The 26723-nt window shown below is 35.9% G+C and overlaps 1 protein-coding gene across 2 annotated transcripts; it reads left to right on the top strand.

The window, feature by feature from the left end:
- On the top strand, positions 1–26625 carry nrap (nebulin-related anchoring protein). Of its 2 annotated transcripts, XM_055043210.1 has the most exons (43): positions 1–246; positions 1518–1612; positions 1771–1858; positions 3560–3664; positions 4395–4505; positions 4587–4694; positions 4778–4882; positions 4979–5086; positions 5663–5770; positions 6403–6510; positions 6850–6966; positions 7876–7980; positions 8513–8620; positions 9297–9401; positions 10216–10314; positions 10437–10541; positions 10637–10744; positions 10862–10969; positions 11953–12150; positions 13701–13805; positions 13888–13986; positions 14061–14165; positions 14619–14726; positions 14861–15018; positions 16213–16366; positions 16447–16551; positions 17059–17157; positions 17961–18065; positions 18151–18258; positions 18937–19050; positions 19128–19325; positions 20402–20506; positions 20835–20933; positions 21005–21109; positions 21193–21300; positions 22230–22541; positions 22631–22735; positions 23375–23473; positions 23554–23658; positions 23746–23853; positions 24775–25086; positions 25738–25893; positions 25971–26625. In XM_055043210.1, the coding sequence occupies exons 1-43, from the start codon at positions 181–183 to the stop codon at positions 26235–26237; spliced, it is 5394 nt and encodes a 1797-aa protein (XP_054899185.1). In that variant the 5' UTR covers positions 1–180; the 3' UTR covers positions 26238–26625. The 2 variants fall into 2 exon arrangements, with proteins under 2 accessions (XP_054899185.1, XP_054899186.1); XM_055043211.1 differs by lacking the exon at positions 3560–3664 and having other exon boundaries at positions 2–246.
- The last annotated feature ends 98 nt before the right edge of the window (positions 26626–26723 follow it).

The raw sequence follows: 26723 nt of genomic DNA, 5'->3' as shown, positions 1-26723 counted from the left end.
CCTCTCAGAGCTGCACAGTCTCAAAGCTAAGTTTACCACCAGCAAAGACACACGAGTCCCTTTCTGGCTCTAACCTTTACTGGTGTCTGTCTGACAATCGCATTGCTGCTTGAAAGCAACATTCACAGTTTTACCTGAGGATATTTTTATTTTTGAGGGAGAAAGGACTTATAGCTCACCATGCAGTCGTGTGCCAGGTGCGGGTTTGTGGTCTACCCAGCAGAAAAGATCAACTGCATTGACCAGGTAATGCACATTTTACTAAAACGTATGAGTTATTTTTTTATTTTTTTTAATTATTATTATTGATGAGCTATGAGCTCTTCAAATTGAACCAGAAATTTTGCACTGGTTGCCAAATAGGGCTTGATGTCGAATGTAGCACCTGCCTGTTAGCTTGAAATAAAAACACAAAAATTCCTTGCAAAAACAATGTCTTCTTATTTTCTTTGCTAAGTGATCCTGTGACATTTAAATGATTTTCCACCTAAATTTACAAAAAGGTTATTTCAACATCTCAAATTCTGGATTTGGGTACTTTTGTTCAAAAATTATGACCCCCTTTGTTGAATTATCTAAGAAACTAGGAGGCCTACCGTTCCTCCGCCCGCCATTTTGAACTGGACAAGAGCCTGATAAAAGTGAAACAGTAATGTGAAAAGTATACTATGATAATGTTAGTGATTTGTTTGGGATATTTTATTTTATTTTTAATATTAGAGGATGTAAAAAATTAATTTTATTCGAAGACTGTTAAACTCTTTTAAATGTCAAATGGAAGCTAGTGCTAGCTCTACTCAACACTGATGCAAGAAAGAAAAGAAAAAAAATACAAGCAAGCAATAAATGATTAACTTTTTTCAACTTTATTTCATTTAATTATTTTTGTCCTTTTTTAAATTTGATATTAATAGTCTTTGTTAAGTTTAATTACTAAAGTTAGAATTAGCGTTTTAGCTGCTACGTAGCTAGCAAAAACCAGTGACAGTTATGCTCTTCACTAAACAATTAACATGTCAGGTTTACTGACTTACTTTTTAAGTGCAGGCCTTTTTTCAATTAAAATTTTTTTTTACAGCTATAGCTGTATTTTTTTGTTCTTACAAACATATCTCTAACATAAAATACTGTTGGAATAGTATTTAGCAAGAAAACAAAATGGAGGTACATTTTGCTTTAGCCTGCTTTTTCTAACTGCAAGACAAAAATATATATTTGCAATAATTTGAATTGTTACATGTTTCGTTTTTGGGTTTTTTGTATTTATGTTTTTGTGGGTTGCACTTAATTTTTCACAAATATATTTTAAAAAATTTTGATCAACTGAAATTCATAGCATGTTGTTGGATTCACATAGTTTCAGAATTTTGTAAAATCCAGACTATGTTTACATTAAAATACCAAAACTGATAATAGGTGTTCTCTGATTTTGACCATCTTTTAGATTATGCATCTGTTTTAAACCAATTTCTATGCTGAATTGATAAAATAATGTGATTTGTTTCTTCTGTTGTCAGAACTGGCACAAAGCGTGTTTTCATTGCGATGTCTGCAAAATGGTTCTCACCCCTAATAACTTTGTCAGTCACAAGAAGAGGCCATATTGCTCTGTGTAAGTGCTACTCCACTCAAATCAAGAAATGAATCTATTTTGTAAAAATATGATTATGTTTCTTAAAGCAGTTTAAAGTTTTAACATGTCAGGAAAAGAAATTGGATCTGACTTGTATTTTTTCCCCTCTGCACCACTTTACATCTCCTGCTTTCCAGGCACAATCCAAGAAACAACACATTCACAAGTGTTTATGAAACTCCCATCAACATCAACGCAAAGAAGCAAAGCAAGGCGACCAGTGAGGTATGCGATGACATCATTGTGCGGCACATATTCAATTCATGAAGCTCTGACCTTCTTCTGTCTCAGTATCTATTGTTGACAAGTGACATAAGCCTTCATACAATGCTACAAGCAAGATATTTGATAGGATTATTCATGAAAAGGTTCATTTTATGTGGAAGAGGATTAGGGCCTCTACGGATTATAAGAAAAAAAATTATTTAGACTTTTTTTCTCAGGACTTCAAGCTGAGAAAATTTTAAAATTTAAATTTTAAAATTCTGACTCGATCTTAGAAGATTAAAGTCAGAATTCTGATTTTTAAATGGTCAAATTTTGATAGAAAAAAATCTAAATTCTGAGTGAAAAATCTGAAATTAAAGCCAGAATTCTGAGGGGGGAAAAAAAATCTGAATTCTGAGGAAAATGGTCAGAATTCTATATTTTTAGTTGTCCTAATCCTCTTCTTTGACCTTCTTATATATGTAAAGCTGTCTTTACATAAGAATTTAATCAAAACAGACTGTGCATTTTTTCCCCTGATAATTAAGTGTCAAAACAAAATATATTGTATTTTAAAAAATATCAAAATCACATATGTTTCAAGATTCTCCTAAATTAAAAATATAACATAAAAAAACTAGCAACCTGATCTCAAAATTGTATATCCCTTACTGTATGATCAAAAAACGATGGAAAAGATAACGGTGGTGTTCTAGGTCACAGCAGGGATTTGAAATGAAAAGCGTGCTTACTGTTATTTTTGTATCTCTGACAGAGGCGAGACTACCCTTCACTCAGCTTGAGCCACTTTATGCTGTAGGTGGCTAAAAATATGCATGAGGAAAAACAGCCTCTCATCTCTGCCTTTCCTCTATAAGGCCACCTGTTTCTGTCTGTCTGAGTCTATCTGTGTCTAAGCAGACCTCTCATGTTTATATTTGCAGTGGGCATGCAACCTTCTTAGCTGTTGCTATAAGCTAGCAGAGAGATATGGGACTTAAAATGTTGATATTTATAAAGACACATACATCCATCTACATATATCCGAGCTGACATCAGACTATGCTAATTCACCCTTTATCTATTCTGAATAAAGTGAATATGTCTATTTTCCTCTTTAAATAGATGTAACAAAATACACATAGAGTGAAATAGACTTTATTAGCATTAGCATTAGCATTTCCCTTACAAAGTGATGCTGGAAAGCAGTCGACTCTCTTATCCTTTGCAGTACTGCAGTTCTAATATTAGTTTAGGACATGTTTACTGCTAAAGGATAAATATCAAACACGGCAGGATAAGGGTTTTATTCTGGATCTTTCATGGAAGCTCCTCTTTCATCTTGATTGGAAAACATGGCAGCTATTAATAATAGCACACTTCTGCTATATTTTTATCATGAGCTCAGGTTCTCTTGACATTATAATAGAGGCACCACTGGCAAGGATGTCTAAAAATTTATAATGTCACATTTTGTCTTTTCCAAAAGATAAACTGACCCAATTAAACTTTTACATTTTTTCATGTTGTAAAGACAAACTAATGCATTTATATTGGTTTTTTATGTGGTAGACTTTCTTACCAGTGGTCCCCACAATTATCATCCTGCTAATATTACTGTTGTCTAGAAGCTTCAGCTATTGAAAGGAATGCTTTGTCTTGTCTTATAAATGTTTGCTTGCCTTGGCTTAATGCTTGTCGTTCGTGTGCCACTTGTAGCTTAAGTATCGCGAAGATGGCGATCGCTTTATGTCCGGCTTCCACAGTCACACGAGATCCATGGAGCTGGAGAAGGCTCGCCTAGCCAGTCAGGTGGTCAGCCAGGTGAGCTCATCAGAGAGCAACTGGCCCATACATCCAAGCTAACGGGACTTCTAAAAACAATTTGGATGATTATTTATGTAAATGAAACTTAAAATTATTGTTTTTAAGTCATGGTGCACAGTTATTCTATGTTATTCTATGTCTTTGCTCATAAGAAATGTTGAAAAGGTGAAGGTTGTTGGGTTTTCTCCACTTTATCCTGAATGTTGTGCCAATAAAATGTAAAAAAATAAATGTTGTCCCCTAGGGGACATAGTCTTTTAAGCTGACTGACATTCATTGTCCACATTCTAGGCTTTTGTTTCTATGTTGAATCCTATATACACATTCACATGTATGGCTTAAATGGTTTAAAAATAAGTATCTGGCCCACTTGAATAAAACTAAGCAGAAAATTAAGTTTCTGGATTTGGAAAACATTTCTTTAAAGATAAAAAGCTGGGAAAAAAACCCAAAGTTTATCATATATGTTAAAGGTTTTTGACCTAATGTAATAAAGTGGTTGCCAAAGTTGAAGTCTTGGGATCTTTTCCATAAACTAAACTATGTGGCGAAAATGCTAGTGGTGAAAATATTCTATAAATGTTATAGTAAATAACATTTATCTACATTTAGTAGATAACACAAAAAATAGCTTTTCTTATATAAAATTGAGGGGACCAGGTATGGTTGATCAGTTTCATTGCATTCTCATTTAATAAGGTGCTGAAATTTTTGATATTTTAAACAGACTTTCCAGTCTCAGTCTGAATTCTCACAGCAGCAACAGGCCTGGTATTCAGGGATGGTGACCAACCAGGAGATAGTGACAATGTCCCAGGCACAGAAAACCATCAGTGATGTAAGTCTTTACAATTATTTACCTTTAAATAAACATGACACTGTTTATTTAACAGCGCTTAATTTTGTGTTCTTATTTTAGGTAAAATATAAAGAAGAATATGAAGAATCTAAAGGAAAAGGCAGCTTCCCTGCAATGATAACACCGGGTTACCAAGCTGTAAAAAATGCCAATTCTTTGGCCAGTAATGTAAGTTAAAATGATCTATTTTTGTAGAACAGAACAGAAATTCAACATGGTAAAATAATCTGATGCTTCTCTTTGCCTTCTAGGTGGAATATAAAAAGGGACATGAAGAAAGAGTCTCAAAGTACACAACATTTGTTGATCCTCCAGAGGTGCTGCTGGCAAAAAAACAGGCACAGATTGTTAGCGATGTAAGATGCTAATTGACTGTTTATTAGCGCTGTAGCTATTTTACAGTCAGTCAGATCAGTCAAATAAAACCAAAACATTTTTGCATTTCCATGCAGTATGCATACACAGAAGAATACGAGCAGCAGAGGGGAAAAGGTAGTTTCCCCGCGCATCTTACTCCTGGGTACAAGGTTTCAAAGAGAGCAACTGAGCAGGCCAGTGATGTAAGTGGCAAAACAAAGACAACTAAAACTATGTTCACACAGCAGCCTAGAGTGATCCAATTCCAATTTTTTATCAAATCAGATTTTTTTGGCGCGGTTGTTCACTTCCAACTTGTATGTGATATCCAGTGTGAACTGCAAACGACCTGAAAGTGCCCCGCATGCACAGTAGAGGGCGCAATAATTTAACAGTAGAGCATAGCTTAAGGTTTTAAAGTTATGGTGGAGCCAGCATTCCGTATTAACAACTAAATCCTCGTTATCGTTCGCCATGGTTGTTGTTTCTATTCCCGCTCGAGTGTATCGGGACGCAGAATAGTGACATTTGTCGAGTATTAGTGAAGTTCGGGTCTTGGACGTTAGGATTCAGGTCAGGTTTGAAAAGATGAAATATCGAATATCGGACATCGAAGTTCACATTCGCATTCGAAAAAAAGCGAACTGTCATAAAAAGATTGGATACAGGTTACATTAGAAAATCGGAAGGGTAGAAAATCGGAATTGGGTCACTTCAGTCTGCAGTGTGAATAAACGACAGAATGTTGATCATTAACCAAATATATCACATTGCTACAGATTAAGTACCGACAGATGTACGAGCAAGAGATAAAGGGCAAGGCAAGCTCAGAGGCTGCAGCCGTTGAGTTGGTTCACGCAAGAGAAAATGCAGAAAACTTCAGCCAGGTGTGAATATTACTCATTCTGATTCACCAATTCACTTGAAATTCATATAAAAACATCAAACATATAGAAAATGTAAGCCATTTAAAAATGTTTGTTTGCAATATTTGAAAGGATCTAAGCAAGTCATGATAATGGATTAAAGAATAAAGTCATAGTATTACAAAAATTAAGTATCCAACTTTATATTTAGACTTTAGTCTCAAAATATTATGACTTTATTCTCATTATTTCAACTTTATTTTTGTAATATGACTTTATTCTTATAATGTTATGATCTCATTCTTGTAAAAGTCAGGTATTATTCTGACTTTATTCTCATAAAACTGACTTTAGACTTGAAATATTATGACTTTATCCTCATATTATTTCAACTTTATTTTAGTAATACTATGACCTTTTTTGTAATATGACTTACTTCTTGTGTGAGTTTATTCTCTTAATATTATGACTTTATTCTCATGATTTTGTTTGTTTATTTTAAAATTTCTCTGGATATGGCCCTAACACTCTCATAGTTTTTTTTATTCTTTCAAGATCTTTCTGTTTTCTGGTTCTAAAATATAAAATTTTCACTGTTAAAGATACTCCCAAAATTTTAGATGGTTCAAATTGAGAAAATGTATTACTTGCAGATTGCCTACACTGAAGATTATGAGCAGCAACGAGGTAAAGGAAGTTTTCCTGCCATGATCACGCCTGGTTATCATCTTGCTAAGAAGGCTCAGGAAATTGCTAGTGATGTGAGTATCAACTTAAAAATTGCATAACCCATAACTGTTTTAAAAGCATAAAGTCAGAAATACATAGTTTGCCTGGATGCTTCAAAGTCTTGTCTGAATATTTGCGATGTGAGTGATAAAAAAAATCAATCCCACGTCATTTGTGTCGCCAAAAACAAATTCGAGCTCAGTGTGAAAGCTTTGGCCTCTTTCATCATCACACCTTGTCATTACAGTCCAGAACAGATGAGGGGCAAAATCGGAGGGTTAGCCCACTGACATAGCTCTTCAAACTGAGTTATGCCGTGTGTGTCTCCTATACTAACACATGTCCTGAATCGTCCATCATTCCCTCTGCAGCTAAAATACAAGAAGGACCTGAACAAGATGAAGGGCACGTCCCACTTCCATAGTCTGACCTCTGAGGACAATCTGACATTGAAGAATGCGCGGAAAATTAACAAGCTTGTCAGTGAGGTAAGTTATTCTGCAAAGCTTTTGTCCAACAAGCTTGTTTTGGTTTTCGACAAGGGTCAATTAAGCAGTGTTGCCATTACAGATCTTCGCAAAACTTTTTCAAAATTCCGCTAATGTTGAAAAAACACAATTTCACAATTGCGATGTTTTTTTAAGTGAGAAACGCAATTAAAATTACATGTGTATACGTTTCTTCTTCTTCCTTGATGTTTTTTGGCGGTTGGCAAACAACAAAAATGGTGCATTATTGCCACCAACTGGTAGACCAGAATATTATGCAGTTATTTAGATTGTATTAAATAGCTGTGTTAATTAAGATAACAAAATATTATCTGATAAGTTTTAGATTTTTAATTATTTCTAGATAAATCAACTAGATGTGATTTAACTTTAATTCTATTTAATTCTTTTCAACCTCCATGTTTCCATTAACCAAATTTATTTTTGAAATGTCACATTGTGCGGTTATTTAGTCAATGGAAACGTAGCTATTGCCTCAGGGGAAAGACACCCAGTGTCCCCCTCAAATGTAAGAAACTGTGTGTGTGCATGAGTCAAGTATCAGGTTTAATGTGTCAGTTTCCAACAAATATGAAATGCTCATTTCTTGCATTGTCGACATGCCTTTGTTATAAGGCTGCAGCTTTCATCCAAGGCCACACGACATCCCATCAAACCTTTTTATACTCTGCTTCATCCTGAGGCATCTGTCCTGACCGCAGTAAACATGCTGTCAGGCTGAGCCATTCATAGAACTGAATACTGTCATTGTTATTTTTGCTGCCTCTAAGATTAAACCCAATGTCAGAAATATATTTAGTATCCAGCACCAAAAGATTCTTTAGCATCTCATCAACTTAAAAAAAGAAGAAAAGAAATGTTGAAACATGGATATTTATTTTTCTGCAGGTGGAGTACAAGAAAGACTTGGAGAACACCAAAGGCCACAGCATTAACTTCTGTGAGACTCCACAGTTTCGAAATTCTGCCAAAATCGCTCAGTTCACCAGTGATGTAAGTCTAAAAAGAGACATAAACAAAGACTCACATCTTTATTTATATGCATTTTCTTCATGGAAGCTAATTATTAATAGTACATATGTCACCCTTCTATATACACCATTAGCTATAGCAATAGCTCACAATGAGCAGTTGGCAGGAGTTGACATTTTTAAAATTAAACATAGCTAAAATGGACCACATTAATAATGAAAACAGTTCAAAGAAAGCAAAGTTACTCATATAATTAAATTGATCTAAAATATATGCTGAGCTATAATATTTGCAAAGAATGCAAAGAGCTGATCCTAATACATGCCACAGTCACCGACGGCAACAGAAAAAAGGGGGAGGAGCTTTAAAACACCAACAAGTCTGGAGAAACAACTTCTTGACGAAACAAAATGAATTCAAGGAATAAATGAACAAATTTTGACAAACTTCACATCTATAACATTGGCCAAATTAAACCCTGTTACACATACATAGTCTTAAGTCGTTGCTTTAATGATCCCCATTTATATTTTATTTATATTAACCTCAACAGAACAAGTATAAAGAAAAGTACACCAGTGATCTGAAGGGCCACTATGAAGACTCAGGGTTTGATAAGAAGACTTTGCACGCCATGAAAGCAAGGACGTTGGCAAGTGATGTAAGTCATGACTTATTAAACACCTTGAAATTCCGTCTACAGAATGACAGTTCTTTAATAATCTTTGAAAACATTTAAATATGCTATCACTCAGTGGGTTTTTGACAAACAATAAATAATATCTTTCAAAAACTTCAAATCATGTGAAATGCTTTAAATATGTGTGTTGTTAGTGATTCACCCGTTTTACATATAAAGTAAGGAAACACTGCCACAGAAAAAGGACAAAGTTAATTTTTTCTTAGTATTAGGGAAAAAGGCCTCGTTTTTTTAGTTTTTCCTTACTGAATCATCATCCTACAACCTTAATCTGAAAGTTAAATTCTGTGTGCAGAGCCTACGAGAGTCCTCCAATGATTAAATATTTGTTAAATCAATCATAAAGTAAGTAGATCATACTTATCTCCTGTTAAAGCCAATGTGAACATTTCACCTTCATCAGTGCAGACAAAGCATCTGCATAATGTAGCACGAGATTAAGTGTTGCTAAATGGCCTGCATTTGTATTGCACTTTCTAAAGTATGAGGATTACAATCATTTATATAAACTTTTACATGTATGGCACTGAAACAAAAGAGCAACAAAATAATGTGGTGTATTTGTGTATTTGCTCTGACGTTTTATAAATCTTTGGTTTCCGTACTAATGTACAATAATATTATTTTTTTGTTTCAGATTTCTTATAAACAAGGCCAGGAGCAGGAGCAGGGTGAATATAACTACCCAGCCACTCTCACACCAGGTTACCAAAGCCAGAGGAAGTTGGACCCACTGAAAGACGTGAGTCCTCTCAAATTAGTTCAAAGTCCAATTTATCCCAGGAGTCCTTCGCAGTTTTGAAAAATCTGGCATAGTCTTGATTTCTGGAAAAGCTGCATGTTAAAACTGTTGGAGTTTCCAAACTTATTTCTTTATTTCATTATCTGTAACATTAAAAATCAAAATTTTTGAAAAACATTGATGTTTTTACAATGCTTAGTATTTAGACAAGTTTTATTTAATTAGTTTTTTCAACACAAATGCAATGTTTAAAAGTATAAATTTTGCTGTTATTTGCTGTTATTTGGAAGTGTGGTTCTCGATTGGGTCAGTAAATGTACCAGAAATTATAAACTGTGATTTACACAAATATGCAGATATTGTGGTGATATTTTAAAACCAGGAAAATAAAAAAGAAACACTAAAATAGTCATTTTCAACTCGGGAAATTGAACTTGTACCACAATTTGTGACTAAAGTGTTTTCCTGTTTTGTTTATTAATCTATTATTCTTAATTTTTGTGACATTTTTTAAATGGTGGTGAACAGAGATTGTGGAGTATAAATTTCATTGTTGAGTTTATTTTTCTCAGCATATCACAATGAGCCTCTGAACCATTTCTACTTCTATTCCTATGTTTATTTATTTGTGCAAAATCCAAATAATGAAATCCAGATAGCAATTCACTGTGCAGAATTATAATTTAAATAATTGATGGACATTTTGGACATTTTGAAATGAAATTTATAGAAAGCTTTTCATTATAATATTACTACAAAGGCTACATTCGGTTGACTTCATGCTTCTGATATATAAATATTTTAAATATTACAGAAAAACTACAAGCAGCATATTGATCAGGTCAAGTACAAGTCTGTGACCGACACACCTGAGATCATTTTAGCCAAGAAAAACGCTCAGCTTGTCAGCAACGTAAGTAAACACAAAGCAGGGACCTATAATGAACACTTTTATTAATTTTCTAACAAGTTGCATGTATGAGCACTGAATTCACTTTGGATTTGTGTGAACACAAAACTCATTTGCCTCCCCAGTTAAATTATAAGGCAGGCTATGAAAAGACAAAGCACCAGTACACTTTATCTCAGGATCTGCCCCAAATCCAGCACGCCAAAGCCAGCGCAGCTTTGTGCAGTGATGTAAGTTTACACTGTTTTGCAAGCACAAACATGTACTAACACACTTGTTTGCATGCAGAGTTCCTTCTCTCTTTAATTTTCCAAATTAATTTTAGATTAAATACAAAGAGGAGTGGGAAAAGACCAAGTCCAAAGCTTGTGAAACTGGTGTGGACGATCTGAGCGTGAGAGCTGCCAAAGCTTCCAGAGATCTAGCAAGTGACGTAAGTGAAAAGGAGTGAAACTGCTGATATCTAAGCAACAAAAAGAAACATCAAAGTGGTATTAATCTACTTTAATAGCTTCTGAACCAAATTAAATGAGATTGCCATCTGTTTTAGATTAAATACAAAGAGTGCTACATAAAAAACAAAGAGAAGGCAGTTGGGGTGAATATGAGCGACTCCAAGACTCTGCACTCTCTGCAAGTGGCCAAGATGAGCAGCAATGTGAGTGAAGTTACCTCAGAGGCTTCAGAATAAACATAATATTGTAGATATACAGTTGGTATATGTGTTCAGTTAACAGTCTGCTGGTAATGTCAATGTCAAATTTATTTCTAGATCACATTTGAAAACACCAAAAGATGGTCAAAGTGCTGCACAATGTCACCAAACAAAAAAAATAATTTGAATAAGCATTGTGTAAAAAAAGCTTTTTGACAGACATTTGAATAATTTTATGGTTTTAACAGAATGGATATGTCTCACAATATTTATTTCAATCTCAAGAGGAGAAACTGGTTAGTTGTAAAGGTGTGTGGATATTGAGGCGATTAATTATGTACAAAGAGTTGACCAAATAAAACTTTAACAGTAAGCAGTGCAAAGTTTTAATGAATGTGGTTCAAATTAGGAATGGATGATAAGGACTTAAACTTTTATGACAATATTTTGTGGTACTATTTTGATAAATATAAAAGCAAATACTACTATTGAATTAATTTGTAATATGCTTCCTTAGGATACCAGTTACATAAAGAAGTATCACTAAACTGCACGTAGTAACTGCATTTAATTCCATTTTATTAATATTTATTGATACTCTCATTAATAAAGAAAATAGACAAAATAGTCAAATTAACAGTCCAGACAATATGTACAGTTTAGGGGAGTTTAAACATCATAAACCTTTATGTTTACAACAATAAATCAAAATTCTTATGATGAGAAATATTTCACAAAAAAAATGTTCAATTAATTTTAGATCATTACAAATTATTCAGTATATTTGTACAGTTTAGAAGGAGAATCAAAATTATATTTACATAATAATAGTTTGTATGTTTAAACTGTGCTTCAAATTCTTGTTTAAAAAAAAAAATCATTTGTGTGTTGTATCATCAATCCACCTTGAAAAAAAAACAAAACAAATTAAATTACATATGAATTGAGCTCCATACCGAATTATTTTATTATTATTGCCTCTTTAGATTGAGTACAAGAAAGGCTCCAAGGAGAGCCAGGCGCAGTACAGCCTTCCTCTGGACATGATCAACCTGAGCCACGCCAAGAAGGCTCAGGCCCTCGCCAGCGACCTGGACTATCGAACCAAACTTCACGACTACACCATCATGTCCGACGACATCAAGGTCCAGCAGGCCAAAAAGGCCTACTCCCTGCAGAGCGAGGTGAGATTCAGCAATATTTGTAGCTGAAGGTTTATTCAAAGGAGCTCTACTATGCAAAACTCACATTTTGCACATTTTTGTACGCACGTTTGGGTATCCACTGCTTCTTAAAAAGCTGATCAAGCACTTAAAAAAAACTTTTCTTGGAGGGCAATTATTGCGACAATATTGTTGTTTTGAGACCATTTTCAAGTAATTTAATGGTAATGGCATACTATTGCGAGCACATCCTTTTCAATATTTAACATTTAACACTGGAATTGGATGACACTTTAAATATTCAAAATAACTCAGCAAGACAACACAAACAACAACAAAAGTCACTGTAAACAAAACTGAGGCTAATTGAGACCAAAGCACCAGAATTAAGACTTTTCTTTTCTAATGTTTGACAGAAAGAGAGGGAAAAAAATAGAAAAACAATAAATAATGGAAATAAAACTGATTGAGTTTGTTTTATTGTATTATGCGATTAATTGATTTATTGGTGTCAGGAAAATGAGCCTTTTTAAAATGTGCTGTTACCTAGCAACCCCAGCACGATTGGTCAGCTGGTTTTGCCATTGTATAGAACAGTGCTTCTCAAATAGTGGGGCGGGCCCCCTTTGGGGGGCGCGGTGCGATACCTGGGGGGGCGCGTGTGATCCTGGGGAACAGGCTTTTTTTTGGCCGAACTAGTATAAAGTGTAATTGCGCACAGTAGGCGGCAGTGGCGCTCTCATTGTTACTTCTGTCACGTTTGCGACAGTGCAACATTTTACGACTTACAAGACAACAGGTTTGCCTTGGTTAGCAGTGTTAAGTCAACAAAAAGCTCCGACTGCGTTCTGTCTATGGCCTCCGTTATTCAACAACCCCCAACATGAAAAAGTTTTTCACAGGGATGAAAAGAAAAGCGGAGAGAGACAAAGATAATGAGACAACAGAAAGTCAACCGAAAAGCTACGAAGAGGAAATACGACGAAGCGTATTTAGCGCTTGGCTTCACCGTGACTACAGTTGGAGAAGAGGAAAGACCGGTGTGTTTGCTGTGTCTAAAAATGCTCGCAGCGGACAGCATGAAGCCAAATAAATTAGCGCGTCACTTAAATACGTTACATCCCAATCACGCCGATAAGCCGCTAGAGTTTTTTCAGCGAAAAAAAATGTTAATAAGGAAAAAATGTTATGCAGAGATGGATAGTCACGGTGGGGAATGGGGGGCGCAAATAGTTTTCTTCTTGCTAGGGGGGGTGTAACGGAAAATAATTGAGAAGCACTGGTATAGAATAAAGTAGAATATAATTTATTGTTTGTCGCTGGTTGTTCTTCTTCTTCTTTTCAAAGATGTATGGTTGAGTAATCGCGCATCTGTTAGCAGCCATTTTCACGTGCGAGTGTAAACGTTGAGTGGGTCAGGGGGGCGTGGCCAGGAGCAGCTTATTTGGATTTAAAGGGACAGAGACCCTAAAACGGCTCACTCTAAAGCAGAACTGACCAGACTAAAATCTCAGTATTTAAGAACAATTTGCTATCCTAACCTGCTCAATGAGGTTATTATTTTCCTGTAGAACCAGTACCGTTCTGACCTGAACTGGATGAAGGGCGTCGGCTGGGAGACTGAGGGATGCCTCAATATAACTCAGGCCAAGAAAGCCGGAGAGCTGCTCAGTGATGCAAGTCAATTTTATTAGACATTAAAGTAATACAGATCCTTTTGGAGATGCTGTTCATCGACGATATATTCTGTTTTCACAGGTCAAATACCGTCAGAAGGCCGACAAAATGAGGTTCACCCAGGTAGCGGATGATCTGTCCATCAAACACGCCAAGAAGAGTCAAGAGCTGCAGAGCGATGTAAGCTCTCATACACAGACTCTTCCATCATCATGGAGTTTATTTCTGTAATACTCATCTCTGTGATTTTACAGCTGGCGTACAAAGCAAACACAGAACAGATGATTCACCAGTACACCATGACAAAAGACGAGCCGCTGTTCCGACAAGCAAAAGCAAACGCCAACATGCTCAGCGGGGTGAGCTGAAATTCTTGTTTATCGTTGGTGTTCAGATAATAATCTTCCAATGACACCTAATTATCAAGTGAGATTTTAAAATTTCCTGTTAACTTAAAACACTTTTTAGCTCCAAAACAAACGCTTGTAAATAAATGTTTGCAATACATTAAAGTATTTTGTAATTATTTGTAAGTATATTGTCACCTTTCCTAAAATTTTAACCTTTGTCAAACTGATTTTTGGCAACAAAAAAAAATACCAAAAGATAATTTAAGCAAAAAATAAATGAATTTTCATTACTTTTTGGGAGGTGATGAGTTATTGCCCAAAAAAGGAAATAAGTACATCATTTCCAAAATATAAAAAATTAACAATAGTTCACTAACTTTACTAGATGGAACAACCGTAACTAGTTTTTCTCTGAGGTTTGATTGCAAATACATCTGATGCTCAATTTCTTTCTTTTTATAGAAAGTGTACAAGAGCCAGTGGGAGAAGCAGAGGGAAAAGGGCTTTGAGCTTAATTTGGACTCCCTGTCGATACTTACAGCAAAGGCAAAGCGAGACCTGGCTAGCGATGTGAGACATTTTAATATTGGTGCAAAACCTTTTTGGAACAACTATAAAAATACTTTTCGTTCCCACCTGATTAAAGGCATTTTAATATATCTGAGTTTGACAGGAAAAGCCGTTACATTTCTGTTCTGTTTCAGGTGAAATACAAGCAGGAGTACGAGAAAAGCAAAGGTAAAGTGATCGGGATTAAATCTGTCAGTGACGACTCTCAGATGGCTCACTCCGCTCTGGCCACCAAACTGCAGAGCGAGCTCCACTACAAGAAGGACTACGAGGACACTAAGACTAAATACAAGTAAATCCTCTGGATTAACCAACATTTGGACACATTTTTACCAGTTATTCAAATGAAACCAGATTTCTTTTGCTGTATATCCAATTTAAACATCAGGAGCAATTTATCATTGAGTGGCTCAATGATAATTTAGCCTTAATCTTTGTACTCTTCAAGAGTATTTAGATTAAAATACAGTTTATGTAAAAACGGAAGAGTTAAAAAGCCAAGTTTTGTTATGTAACATACCGTAAGAAATGTGTTGAGAAGAAACCATAAAAAGTGAAATAATCCAATTTCTACATCTATAAACTAATACTTTGTAGCAGCTTTTTATTAATAATCAATTTAGGATCTCTGTTGTTGAATTGTGAGAAATATACACCCTGAGATAGGGCAGATCGGAATGGTGGAAATACATATCAGGATACAAGCGTTTTCTATCAGTCGATATCAATAATTATTGATTAATTTTTTTAGTTTAAAATATCTGAAATGCAGCCAAACTAATTTTCCTGTTTTACCTGCGGTTTTCACTCTGTTGCTATTTATTTTTAAGCAGTTATGAGTCAAAACAATAAACTGCTGCCGTGTCAGTCACTCAGCAGGTTGTTGCTAGGTGACCAAAGAGTGAGTGGGTTGCTAGGTGACCAAAGAGTGAGTGGGTTGCTAGGTGACCAAAGAGTGAGTGGGTTGCTAGGTAACCAAAGAGTGAGAGTTCAGTGAAATTATTGAATATTATATCAAACGTATTATCTATTAATATCGATTTTGTGTCTGTTACAGTATATATTGTTATTGATTTATTGTTCGGTCCCACTATAAAGAGAAAAATATTTTGAAATATAGTTTATTTTATATAAGAAAAACATTTTCTGATGGATTTATCCTCTGAATTGATAATTAAATTATCATTGAGGTTGTAAATATTGTATATTTTCAAAACTAGCAGTTTTCTAAGTCTAATATATTCTGACCTTATGTATAGAAATATTTTTAATCCTCATTGAAAACCTTTAATGAATGGCCCATTTATTAAGGTCACACAGCCACAGGCCTTGACATCCACAAAAGATTTATTGTCCAAGACAGGCAGCTGTGGGTCATCACCCTGGCGAAGCTCATGAATGAATTAGTCTTTTTTTAAATGAGAATGGCCTCAAGGGCAAAAGGTCAGAGTAATGCCAGGATTTTAAACATCAACCTTCCCCACAGGGTGTCTCTGGATATGATGAACATCAGCCATGCGAAGAAGGCTCAAGACCTGGCCACGGATACGAAATACAGGACGTTCCTCCATGAGTACACCACTCTGCCGACGGACATCAATGTGGCCTGGGCGAAGAAGGCCTACGATTTACAGAGCGATGTAAGCCTCCCCCGAAAACAACCAATTAACCTTTCATTTAAATCTGCACTAATTCACCTGATTGTTCCGATTGTGTTTAGAAACAGTACAGATCGGACTTGAACTGGATGAAAGGTGTCGGCTGGGAGGCCTCAAAATCTCTGGACGTTCAGCAGGCGAAGAAAGCTTCAGATCTGGCTAGTGAGGTAATCTCAAAACAGATTATATATCAGAGATTAAATGAAAAAAATAACAAACTTGATCAACCAAAGCTCTAAAAATTGAGGAAAACTACAGATTTTATTCTCAACAACCTAGAATAAATATTATTAATTAGATTATCGTTTAGGACTTTTAAATAAAATCACCCCAATAAGTACAGGAAGAACTTTTTTATAGAGCACACTTGAGCGAAAGACTTCTATTTTTAACCTTGTTACAGGGGGATTTATTTAAAGGTCACTCCTGTTTTCATTACCATCATGATACGCTGAAATGACTCCCAGAACAACATTTAAGAGATTATTATTATAATTAAAAAACTGTTTCATTTATTTTTATACAACAGCAACATCGGCTGTGTGATCGTTTTCATATTTGCAGTTTTTCTGATTGTGATGAGTGCGCCCTCTTCTGGTCATTTGACATTTGTGCACTTCCAGTTTCATTCTTTGCCTCATCTGTACAAATTGTTTTGTTTTGTTTTTCTTCAGAAAAAGTACCGTCAGGATGTGAGCGCTCTGAAGTTCACCAGTGTTGAAGACACTCCAGAGATGAAACAGGCCAAACTCAGCAACAAACTGGCTATTGATGTAAGTTTAGCAACAACAAATATCAATATCATAGGTTTCTACAGTCAAATCCAGATATTTATATACACTATATAGAAAGAAGAATTCTACAAAATGCCATTTGTAAAATTACACAGTGAATTTGCTTTATTTGGCCCTGCATTAAAAGAAAAATAAAGTTCATATTTCATTTACAAATGTCACAATTTCAACTAAATATTTAATTATCAAGCTGAATATTTAGTTAACCAGACAAATATTTAACTAAAGACTGAATATGTAGTTAAACTAAAGACATACATCTAGTAGTGTATTTCAAAGTGGGGACCACCAGGGGGCGATGTGCAGAAGATGGGGGAAAAAAACATGCAAATAATTTTTTAATTTTAAATTTTTTTAGCATAATTTTGGTTTCCTGTTTTAAATAAAAAAATATAAATGCAAATAATTTATATAAATTATTAAAAAGCATATAATTATAATAATACATATACTTAAATACATATATGAAGTTTGAAATTTGGAACCAGCAAAGGGGAAAAATCATGCAAAAATAATATTTTTTTATCTTAAATTTGTCATCAGAATTTTTGGTTCCTATTTTTCAATTATTTTATTTATATAAAAAACAAAATATTGTTTTAAATAAATTTAGTAAAACATATTTCATAGACGGTGTCAAGTGCTTGTTTAGGTAAATTTAATATTTTCCTCTCTCACTACAAATAACCACACAAAGAATTTATTTTGTAGTTTCAACTTTCATGCAGACTGGAATCTGGTTTCCTGCAGTAATGGTCGTAATATTTATTTTTTTTATTCAGAGATTGTACAGAGAGAAGGGAGAAAACATAAAACACAATTACACAGTGAGTGAAGAGCTGCCAGAGTTGGTGCAAGCAAGAATCAATGCCAGAAACATCAGTGAGGTAAAGCTTTGTTTTTTAGTCTGCTTATTGATCTCATTCTCATGTTTCCATGAGTTGGTTTCTCATGATACATTTACACTTTTAGAGTCAATACAAGGAATCCTGGACGAAGCTACGCGACGGCGGCTACAAGCTGCGTCTGGACGCGATTCCTTTCCAGTCCGCCAAAGCGTCTGCAGACATCCTCAGTGATGTGAGTCCCAGTTCAACCCCACACAGACAGTCTTACTCACTGGTGTGACACCCAATATGAAATGTTCAAGAAAGAGTTTGAAAAGTTGAAAATTTGCTAGAAAAAATCTGAAATTTGGAGATTGGTTGAAATTCTCAAGAAAAAAAACTTTGAATTTTCTGAGTTTGAAAAGTTGAAAATTAGCTTGAAAAAAAATCTAAAATTTGGAGATCAATGTTCAATGAAATGTAAAAATTTTTCTTTGAGAATTTCTGAGTTTGAAAGGTCAAAAAACTTGCGAGAAAAAAATGTTTTAAATCAATCTTGGAAGTTTTCTAAGAAAAATATGGAAATTTCTGAAATTTTGAGATTAGTATCAGAAATTTTCAAGAAAAAAAAATCGGAAATTTTCAAAAGTCAGAAGTTTTTTTTAACTTTGGGGAAAAAAAATAGACTTAAAAATCTCAGAAATGCCCATGCTTTTTTTCTTGAACGTTTCTGGTGTTAATCTCCAATTATTATTATTCCATTAGTATTGACTATTTCATTTAATCAATACTCAATAATTTCAGATAAAAGTTTGAGTTAGATGTACTCTAAAACAAGAATATGTTACATTAACTTCAATTAAGTTCAATCACACACAGAAAGTTTCACTATGTAATTAATTTGTGTGACTCGTAAACTGATTGATTTCAGGTAAAATACAGAGAAGAATTTGAGAAGGCCAAAGGGAAGATGATTGGACTGAAGGGGCTGCAGGACGATTTGAACATTGCGCATTCGGTTCACGCCAGCAAGCTACAGAGTGATGTGAGTGCTTATGCCCTGACGTTTATCTAGAAATAAGCAATTTGAAATTACATTTATGAGTTCTGTTTTGAATTTAGATTAAGTATAAGAAGGAGTCAGCAAATCAGCTCTCGAAATTCCACCTGCCCATGGATATGGTTGAGGTCGCTCATGCTAAAAAGGCCCAGTCTCTGGTCAGCGACCACGACTACAGGCTGTGTCTGCATCACTACACATCGCTGCCCGACGACATGAAGGTGCAGGCTGCCAAGAGAGCGTACGAACTGCAGAGTGAGGTGAGACGGACTTCAGAAACTCCTCTTTCTACACGGCTTCAGCACCAACAATAATCTTTACTCGAAGCTATTCGACCAGTCGTCTTTATCAGAAATGGTTTAAAATGGTTTGTTGCAAAAATTATACTGATAACTAACAACAAGTACCTAAGAAAACTCAGCTGCTCATAGTTTCTTTAGCGCTAATCCACAGCAGTGTATCAGGGCCCTTCGAGATTGGAAAAGGAGCACTAATGCCTAAAAAAAACTGACATTTTTACATTAATATCAGAAATTTTCAAGATAAAACTTTGGACTTTGTAAAGAAAAAAAAACATTGCAAGAATTTTTTTTTTTTCTGAAATTTTCAAAAAGGATATGGAAATTTATGAGTTTGAAAAGTCAAAGATTGCAAGAATAAAAGCTGAAATTTTCTAAGAAATATCAGAAATGTTGAAATTCCTATCACACATTTAAAAACATGAAAATTTTTGAGTTTGGAAAGTCAAAAATGCTAGAAAAAACTCTTTAATTTTGAGATTGATACCAGAAATTTTGAAGAAAAAACTTGGGAATTTCAGAGTTTGAAAAATAACTTCTACAAAATAAAACTATAAAATTTGGAGATTTTAGAAAAAATTCTAGAAAAATTCGGAAATATTCAAAAGTCAAAAGTTTTTTAACTTTTGGAAAAAAAAATTCTAGCAAATGTTTGACTTTTCAAACTCAGAAATTTTCATGTTTTGTCCTTGAAAATTTCTGAGATTAATTGCATTTATTATCATTCCATTATTATTACTTACTCCATTTCATTGATTGTCAAAAATTTTAGATCAATCCAAAATTTTGAGTCAGATGCACTCAAAAAAACAAGAATATGTTCCATTAATTTAATTTTAATGTTGTACAATCATTTCGCCATGGAGAAAGAATGGCTCAAAGATAAATATAACATCCTGATAAGGGTATGTAAACTTCTGACTGGATTTGTTTTCTTTCATGTGTGTCAGTCGTCCTGTAAGAAAGCTAAATGTTGACTGAGACATGCAAAAGTTTCCCCTGTGTGAGTAAAATGAAAGAAAAGTGTCTGTTCACAGAGAATGTATCGCTCTGACCTGAACTACCTGCGAGGCGCCGCCTGGATCGCTACTGGAGCTCTGCAGATTGAGGAGTCCAAGAGAGCCTCTGACCTCATCAGTGATGTAAGAAGAAATTTCATCTATTTTCTATCTCCTTTTTTTTCTTTTAGAATTAAATATCAAGGTTCTCCCTCTACTTTGCTCCTGCTCTGCATCCATGAAGCCTCCTTTTCAAAGATTATTTGAGATTTTAATCATCCCCATTAATGAACTAAATAATTTTAGCAAAAATACATTTTCTCTCAAAAACTACATTTCATGTTTTCCCGGAAAAATCATTTTCCCCAGCCGTGTCCACAAGAAAGCCTACAGATTTTTAAATATTTAATGTTATTTAAGAATTTAAAAGATTTGCTCAGAGAGATAATCAAATATCTGTTTTCTGCCACAGAAAAAGTACCGACAGCAGCCGTACAAATTCAGGCATACTTCGGTTGCCGACTCCCCAGATATCATCCACGCTAAACTCAGCGGACAAATCACAAATGAAGTGAGTCAGGAACTTTCACCATGTCTTCTGTGGATTTTATAATATGCAACATAATATGTTTTTTTTCTCAGCGTCTGTACAAAGAAAAGGGCATAAACGACCAGCACAGCTACACTATCACAACTGAGCGACCTGAGATCACACAAGCAAAGATAAACGCCTCCAACTTCAGTGAGGTACGACAATTTAAGCTGCTCGCCAAAATACAATGACTGTCCAAGATGTTTTATTTATTTTCCGTGTGCTACGTTTGCTGTAGGTGAAGTACAGAGAGTCCTGGCATACGCTGCGAGCTCAAGGCTACAAGCTCACCATGCAGGACATCCCCTTCCAGGCCGCTAAGAGCTCCACAGGCATCGCCAGCGACGTAAGCAGAACAGGAGTGCAGATTAAACTAGATTAAAAAATACTAACTAGATTAATCACACTCTAGCAATGTGATTTACAACCACAAATTATGGTTATTATAAACAGAAAAAGAAAGGAAGAGAAAATGTTCACCAAAAAACACATACATTTTCTAGAATAAACAAGGTAATTTATGAGTTTGAGAAGTTAGAAATTTGCTTGGAAAAACAATTTAAATGAGTTTCAGAATTTTTCTAGAGAGAACATGGAGTTCTGAGTTTAAAATTGAGAAAATCTGCTTGAAAAAACCCACAAATGTTTAGGTAAGTCTCAGAAATGTCTAATTCATTTGGAAATTTGAGTTTCAAAGGTCAAAAATGTTCGCATTTATAAACTCAGAACATTTCCAAGTTCTTCTCAAGAAAATGTCTCATATTAATCTCAAAGGTTTTTTTAAAATTCTTGCAAATTTTTTGACTTGGAGTTCAGGAATTTCCTTGTTTTTTTTCTTGAAGGTTTCTGAGATTATTCTCAAAATTTCTGAGTATTTTTCTAGGACATTTTTGACTTTTCAATCTCAGAACTTAACACATTTTTTTCTCACAAATTTTTGACTTTTGGAGCTCAGAAATGTCCTTGTTTTTTCTAAAAAAAAATGTAAAAATTATTTTTAAAACGTCACTGTTTTTTGGCAGATATTAACTCAGTTTCTTTTTTTACTTTTTGTAACGGCTTTAATATGTCGCTGTAAAACAACCTGACTCGTCGCTCATCTTTTCCGCTCACATTTGCGACTTTGCACTGTCAGGACGCAGAACAGCACAAAATAGGTGACATGATTCATCTGCATCATGTCACAGAAACACATTAAACTCTTTAGATGAATCGCATGCGCTGACCCGTTAACGAAGCGGGCCCAGGAAATCAACCCAACTCGTGTCTCTGCAGTACCAATATAAGCACAACCACCTGCTGGAGAAGGGGAAACGCATCGGAGTCAGGAGCGTCACAGAGGACCCCCACCTGCTGCACTGCCTGCAGGCCGGCCGGCTGGCCAGCGACCAGGAGTACCGCCGGGACGCCCTGTCCGCCAGCGGCCGGTACCACCTGACCCCAGACATGATCCACCTGGTGACGGCTAAAAACGCGCAGGCGCTGGCCAGCGATCAGGACTACAGGACAAAGCTGCACGAATACACGGTGCTTCCTGATGACATGAAGGTGAAATGGGCCAAGAAGGCTTACAACCTGCAGAGTGAGGTGAGGAATAAAGACGAGGGAAGCAAAGGAAGATGATGTAACGCTGACACGCAACTTGATTTATGTGTGTTTTACTGTTTCATGCATAGAAACAATACAAGTCGGACCTGAGTTTTATGAAAGGAGTGGCCTGGGACGGAGTGGGAACGCCGCAGCTAGAGGCGGCTAAGAAGGCAGGAGAACTCATAAGTGATGTGAGTCTTTGGGAAAAAATATACTAGAAAATCATCCAGTAATAATAATAATTTATTTTAGTTTATTTCTAGCCTGTAAGACAAGCAACTAAAAACAAAACGTAGACACGGAACAAACAACGAAGCTAAATAATGCAATAAAAGTCACTTATTGTATTTCACTAAGATTTTCACCAGTAAAATTATTTTAAATACCTAAGGAAACATTTAGTTGTTTGCATTTTCTTACTTCAGTCACATAATATTTAGTATATTCATAAAAATGAACAGAAGCAAAAGCAGCAGATTTCAGTTCCTGCAAACAAACTTCCAGAAAACTGCAAAACTGACGAATTTCTATCAATCAAACCTGTTTAAAATTGCATTGGATTAATAATAACTTGAACATCATTCAATATATTTGATGGGTATTTGCTTGACTATTGTGGCAAAATCTAATTATTGCTTGTTTCATCATTTTATCTGAAATTTACCAAACAATTAAATTTCACTTATTTAAGTAGCACTGAAAACGTTTCACAATAAAAAGAAAAAAGGTTAAAAATAAAACATTATTCAAATCAATAAGACGTAGGAAGAAAGAAAAATAAATCAAATGAATTAAAACATTGTGATGTGATTTTTTTTTTCCTCCTGCAGAAGAAATACCGCCAGCTGCCGGACAGAATCAAGTTCACATCAGTGGCCGACTCTCCCGACATCGTCCACGCCAAGACCAGCTACCAGCAGTGCAGCGAGGTAGAAAGAAGAAAAATCACGCATTAAATATATATTTAATTGGTCCTTTAGCTGCTTGTGTCTTTCATTGTGTATTGCAGAGACTTTACAAGTCTGGAAAGAACGACGAGATGCATAAATTCACCTTACACCCAGACGACCCCGACTTCATCAGAGCCAAGATCAATGCCCAGCAGATCAGCGATGTGAGACACTTTTAGTAAAGTAAATGCATGCAGATAATTCCCCTTCACCATCCCATTCTAAGATTTGTCCTGTTTTTCACTGTGAAGAAAGTTTACAAGGCCTCTGGAGAGCAGGTGAAGACGGCAGGCTACGACTTGAGGCTGGATGCCATCCCCTTCCAAACAGCCAAGGCCTCCAGAGACATCGCCAGCGACGTAGGTTTGGTCCGGAAGTTGTGGACGCATTGCGTGGAATCATTCACATCCGGACGTTCCGCTCTTGCGCGCAACATCCAACGTCGCGTTACTACAGCAGAACGACTCCCTGAACCAAATGGGGCCTGGGGTTGTTGGTATTATTAATTTGGCGCAGCAAAAATTAATAATAATAAACATTTTAATTATTTTTACAATTTTTATTGTAAAATAATATTAATTAATAATTCTAATAATAATATTATTAATTAATAATTGACTGCTTACAGTGTCACAGTGAAACAAAAAAATAACCCAGAAAAACAACTCAAATAGCAACTGACAACAACGTCACTGTATGTTTCGGGTTTTAATACTCAAACATTTTTCCGGACAAAGAACAAAAACACTGCAGTTTTATGTCTTTGTAATGGATGTTTGTTTTTGCGGTTATTAATAAGCGATCGCCTGCTATTAGCTAAGCTAACAGCTGATGTGAAGACCTGCTCTGCTGACTGTGTGTTGCAGTCGGTGTGCAGGTCGCCTACTGTTAAATTTTTTAACCGAATCGAGAAACACCAAATTCCACAGCACATCTACATGTTAAGGTTGTCAAAGTCAAGCTAGCCTAGCTGACCTACTTCCCTTGCTTTCTCTATTGTTTTTAATTCAAACATTTTTACTGACCTTGTTATGTAGTAGTTGTAGTGTCCACAGTTAGTAGCAATGCACTGCATCCATTTTTTAATATGTAATAAATAAGATTTAATTATTTTGCTAGCTTAACAGCTAAAACCAATGGTAGCCATTGTCAGCATACAGTTTTTATGCAATGTGTCTACAAAATGTAGAGTCATCTGATCAAATATTACTTTTGCATTCCTTGCTATTCAGTAGAATATCTTGGCGTCTAATTTAAATTGAATTCATTTTTGTTCACAGTTCCATTACAAGGAGTCCCACCTGAAGCAGAAGGGCCAGCAGGTGGGGCTGCGCTGCGTGGAGGACGACCCAAAGATGGTCCACTCCCTGGCTGCCAGCAAGCTTCAGAGCAACCTGGAGTATCAGCGCCAGTCCAAGGAGGAGCGCGCCCGCTGCAACATCCGAGCGGACCAGCCCGAGTTCCTGCTGGCCAAGAAGAGTCAGGCCCAGGCCAGCGACGTCGCCTACCGCCGCAAACTCCACGACTACACCTGCGACCCCGAGCAGCTCACCGTCAAGCACGCCAAGCAGGCCTACAAGCTGCAGAGCGATGTGAGACGCCAGGGTTTGAAACCACTCAGAGTTTAAAACCGGATCTGAAAGTTTCATAACAAAGACATAACAAAGAGTTGGTTTTTCTGAAACTTACCGGGTACCTTCCTAAGATTTATTGGGTATTTAAATCCTGAAACTGCCTGAGTACTTTCCAGAAACTTACAGAATTTTCTTGAAACTTACCTGAAACTCAAGAGGGACTTTTCAGAAATATATCTACAACCAACCTGGAGATTAATTGGTACTTTCATAAAACTTACCAAATACTTTCTTGGAGATTATTAGATACTTTCCTAAAGCCGACAGAATACTTTTCCGAAACTTACCTGGGAATCACCAGGTACGTTCCTGAAACTGCCCGAGTACTTTCCTAAACATACTGGATTATTTTCACGACTTCCGAGGTACTTTCTTCAAATTGACCGTCTGATGGTCCAGTTTTTCTTTTCCAGTGAATTTCTAAAAAATTCTACATTTCAATTTTTTTCTGTCCAGCTGAGATGAGAAACAATTCATGAGAAACAATTTGAACTTTTCTGATTTTAGCAAATGAAACAAAGATTGTAGGGGTGTAAATACTTTCCATCGTAGACAGACATTGGTTGGAGTCTATTAAAGATCGTGGCTTTTCATTTTGTTTTTCACCAGGTGAACTACAAGTCTGACCTGAATTGGATCAGAGGAGTAGGTTGGACCCCTCCGGGCTCCCATAAGGCCGAGCTCGCCCGCCGGGCTGCAGAACTGGGCCTCGCTGAGGGAGTTACCACTGATGAGGCGATTTCAAAGTACCAGCATATGATGATGGTGAGAAACGCTGCTGAAGATGAAAGCAAAAGACAACAAATGCTTCGTTTAACCTTCTCTCCGTTTCCACCTTTCAGCTGCACCACCAGCAGCAGCAGCTGGAGCAGCAGCAGCAAGAGACCGCAGAGCAGCTGGAGACGAGCGAGGAGATCCAGAAAGGCGTCAACATGGACGCCACGGAGGTCCTTCACGTCACGAGGAAGAAGACGGTCCAGAAAAAGTCTTCCACTGTCACGACTTCATTCAGATCCATGGAGAAGAAATCATCCTCGTCTTCCTCAGCAGCTGCCATCCAGAGCACGGTGAAAACAAACGTCTCCAGTAAAGCTCTAGAAAATGCATAGATTTCATTCTAAGTGTTTGTAAGATTAATAACGTGGGATTATTTTTTAAAAAGGAGATTAAGTACGTTGAAGCAGGGCTGGATTTATGTTTGCTACGGGATTAAAGTACGTGTTAAACAAAAGGGATTTAAAGTCAAAGTTTTTGCTTTAGTTAAGATGGAAAAGAAATAATATTGTATGTTTAGTGAGCAACAGATGTTGCACAAAAACACTGACAGAAGCTTAAGTTTGATCATGTAAGGGAAGAACAAACCTGAAATAAACGTCACATTTTTGTCTGGCAGGTTCAGCTTTGTGAGTTTGTAACGATGTTTTCTGTAACTCAAAGCTGGGCTGAGAGTGAACGCTTGCTTTTATTGATGTCCCAATAAAGGTTTTTCATTGCAAACGGAGTAACTTTTTTCTTTTTTAACTCAATTTAAACAACCGACGATTCAGCAATCCAGCAAATGCATTCCTGCCCTCACATACCTGCACCGCCACAGG

Source organism: Poeciliopsis prolifica, unplaced genomic scaffold (assembly GCF_027474105.1).
Source record: "Poeciliopsis prolifica strain line A6 unplaced genomic scaffold, Auburn_PproV2 SCAFFOLD018, whole genome shotgun sequence".
In the NCBI taxonomy this organism is placed as follows: domain Eukaryota; kingdom Metazoa; phylum Chordata; class Actinopteri; order Cyprinodontiformes; family Poeciliidae; genus Poeciliopsis; species Poeciliopsis prolifica.
Note: the sequence above shows the minus strand (reverse complement) of the source record. Positions and strands in the feature narration are given on the sequence as shown.

Coding starts and splice junctions, on each gene's coding strand:
- nrap (XM_055043210.1), top strand. CDS start 181: ATGCAGTCGTGTGCCAGGTGCGGGTTTGTGGTCTACCCAGCAGAAAAG. Junction 6,967..7,875: donor TTAACAAGCTTGTCAGTGAG/GTAAGTTATTCT, acceptor ATTTTTCTGCAG/GTGGAGTACAAGAAAGACTT. Junction 25,894..25,970: donor AGTACCAGCATATGATGATG/GTGAGAAACGCT, acceptor TCCACCTTTCAG/CTGCACCACCAGCAGCAGCA.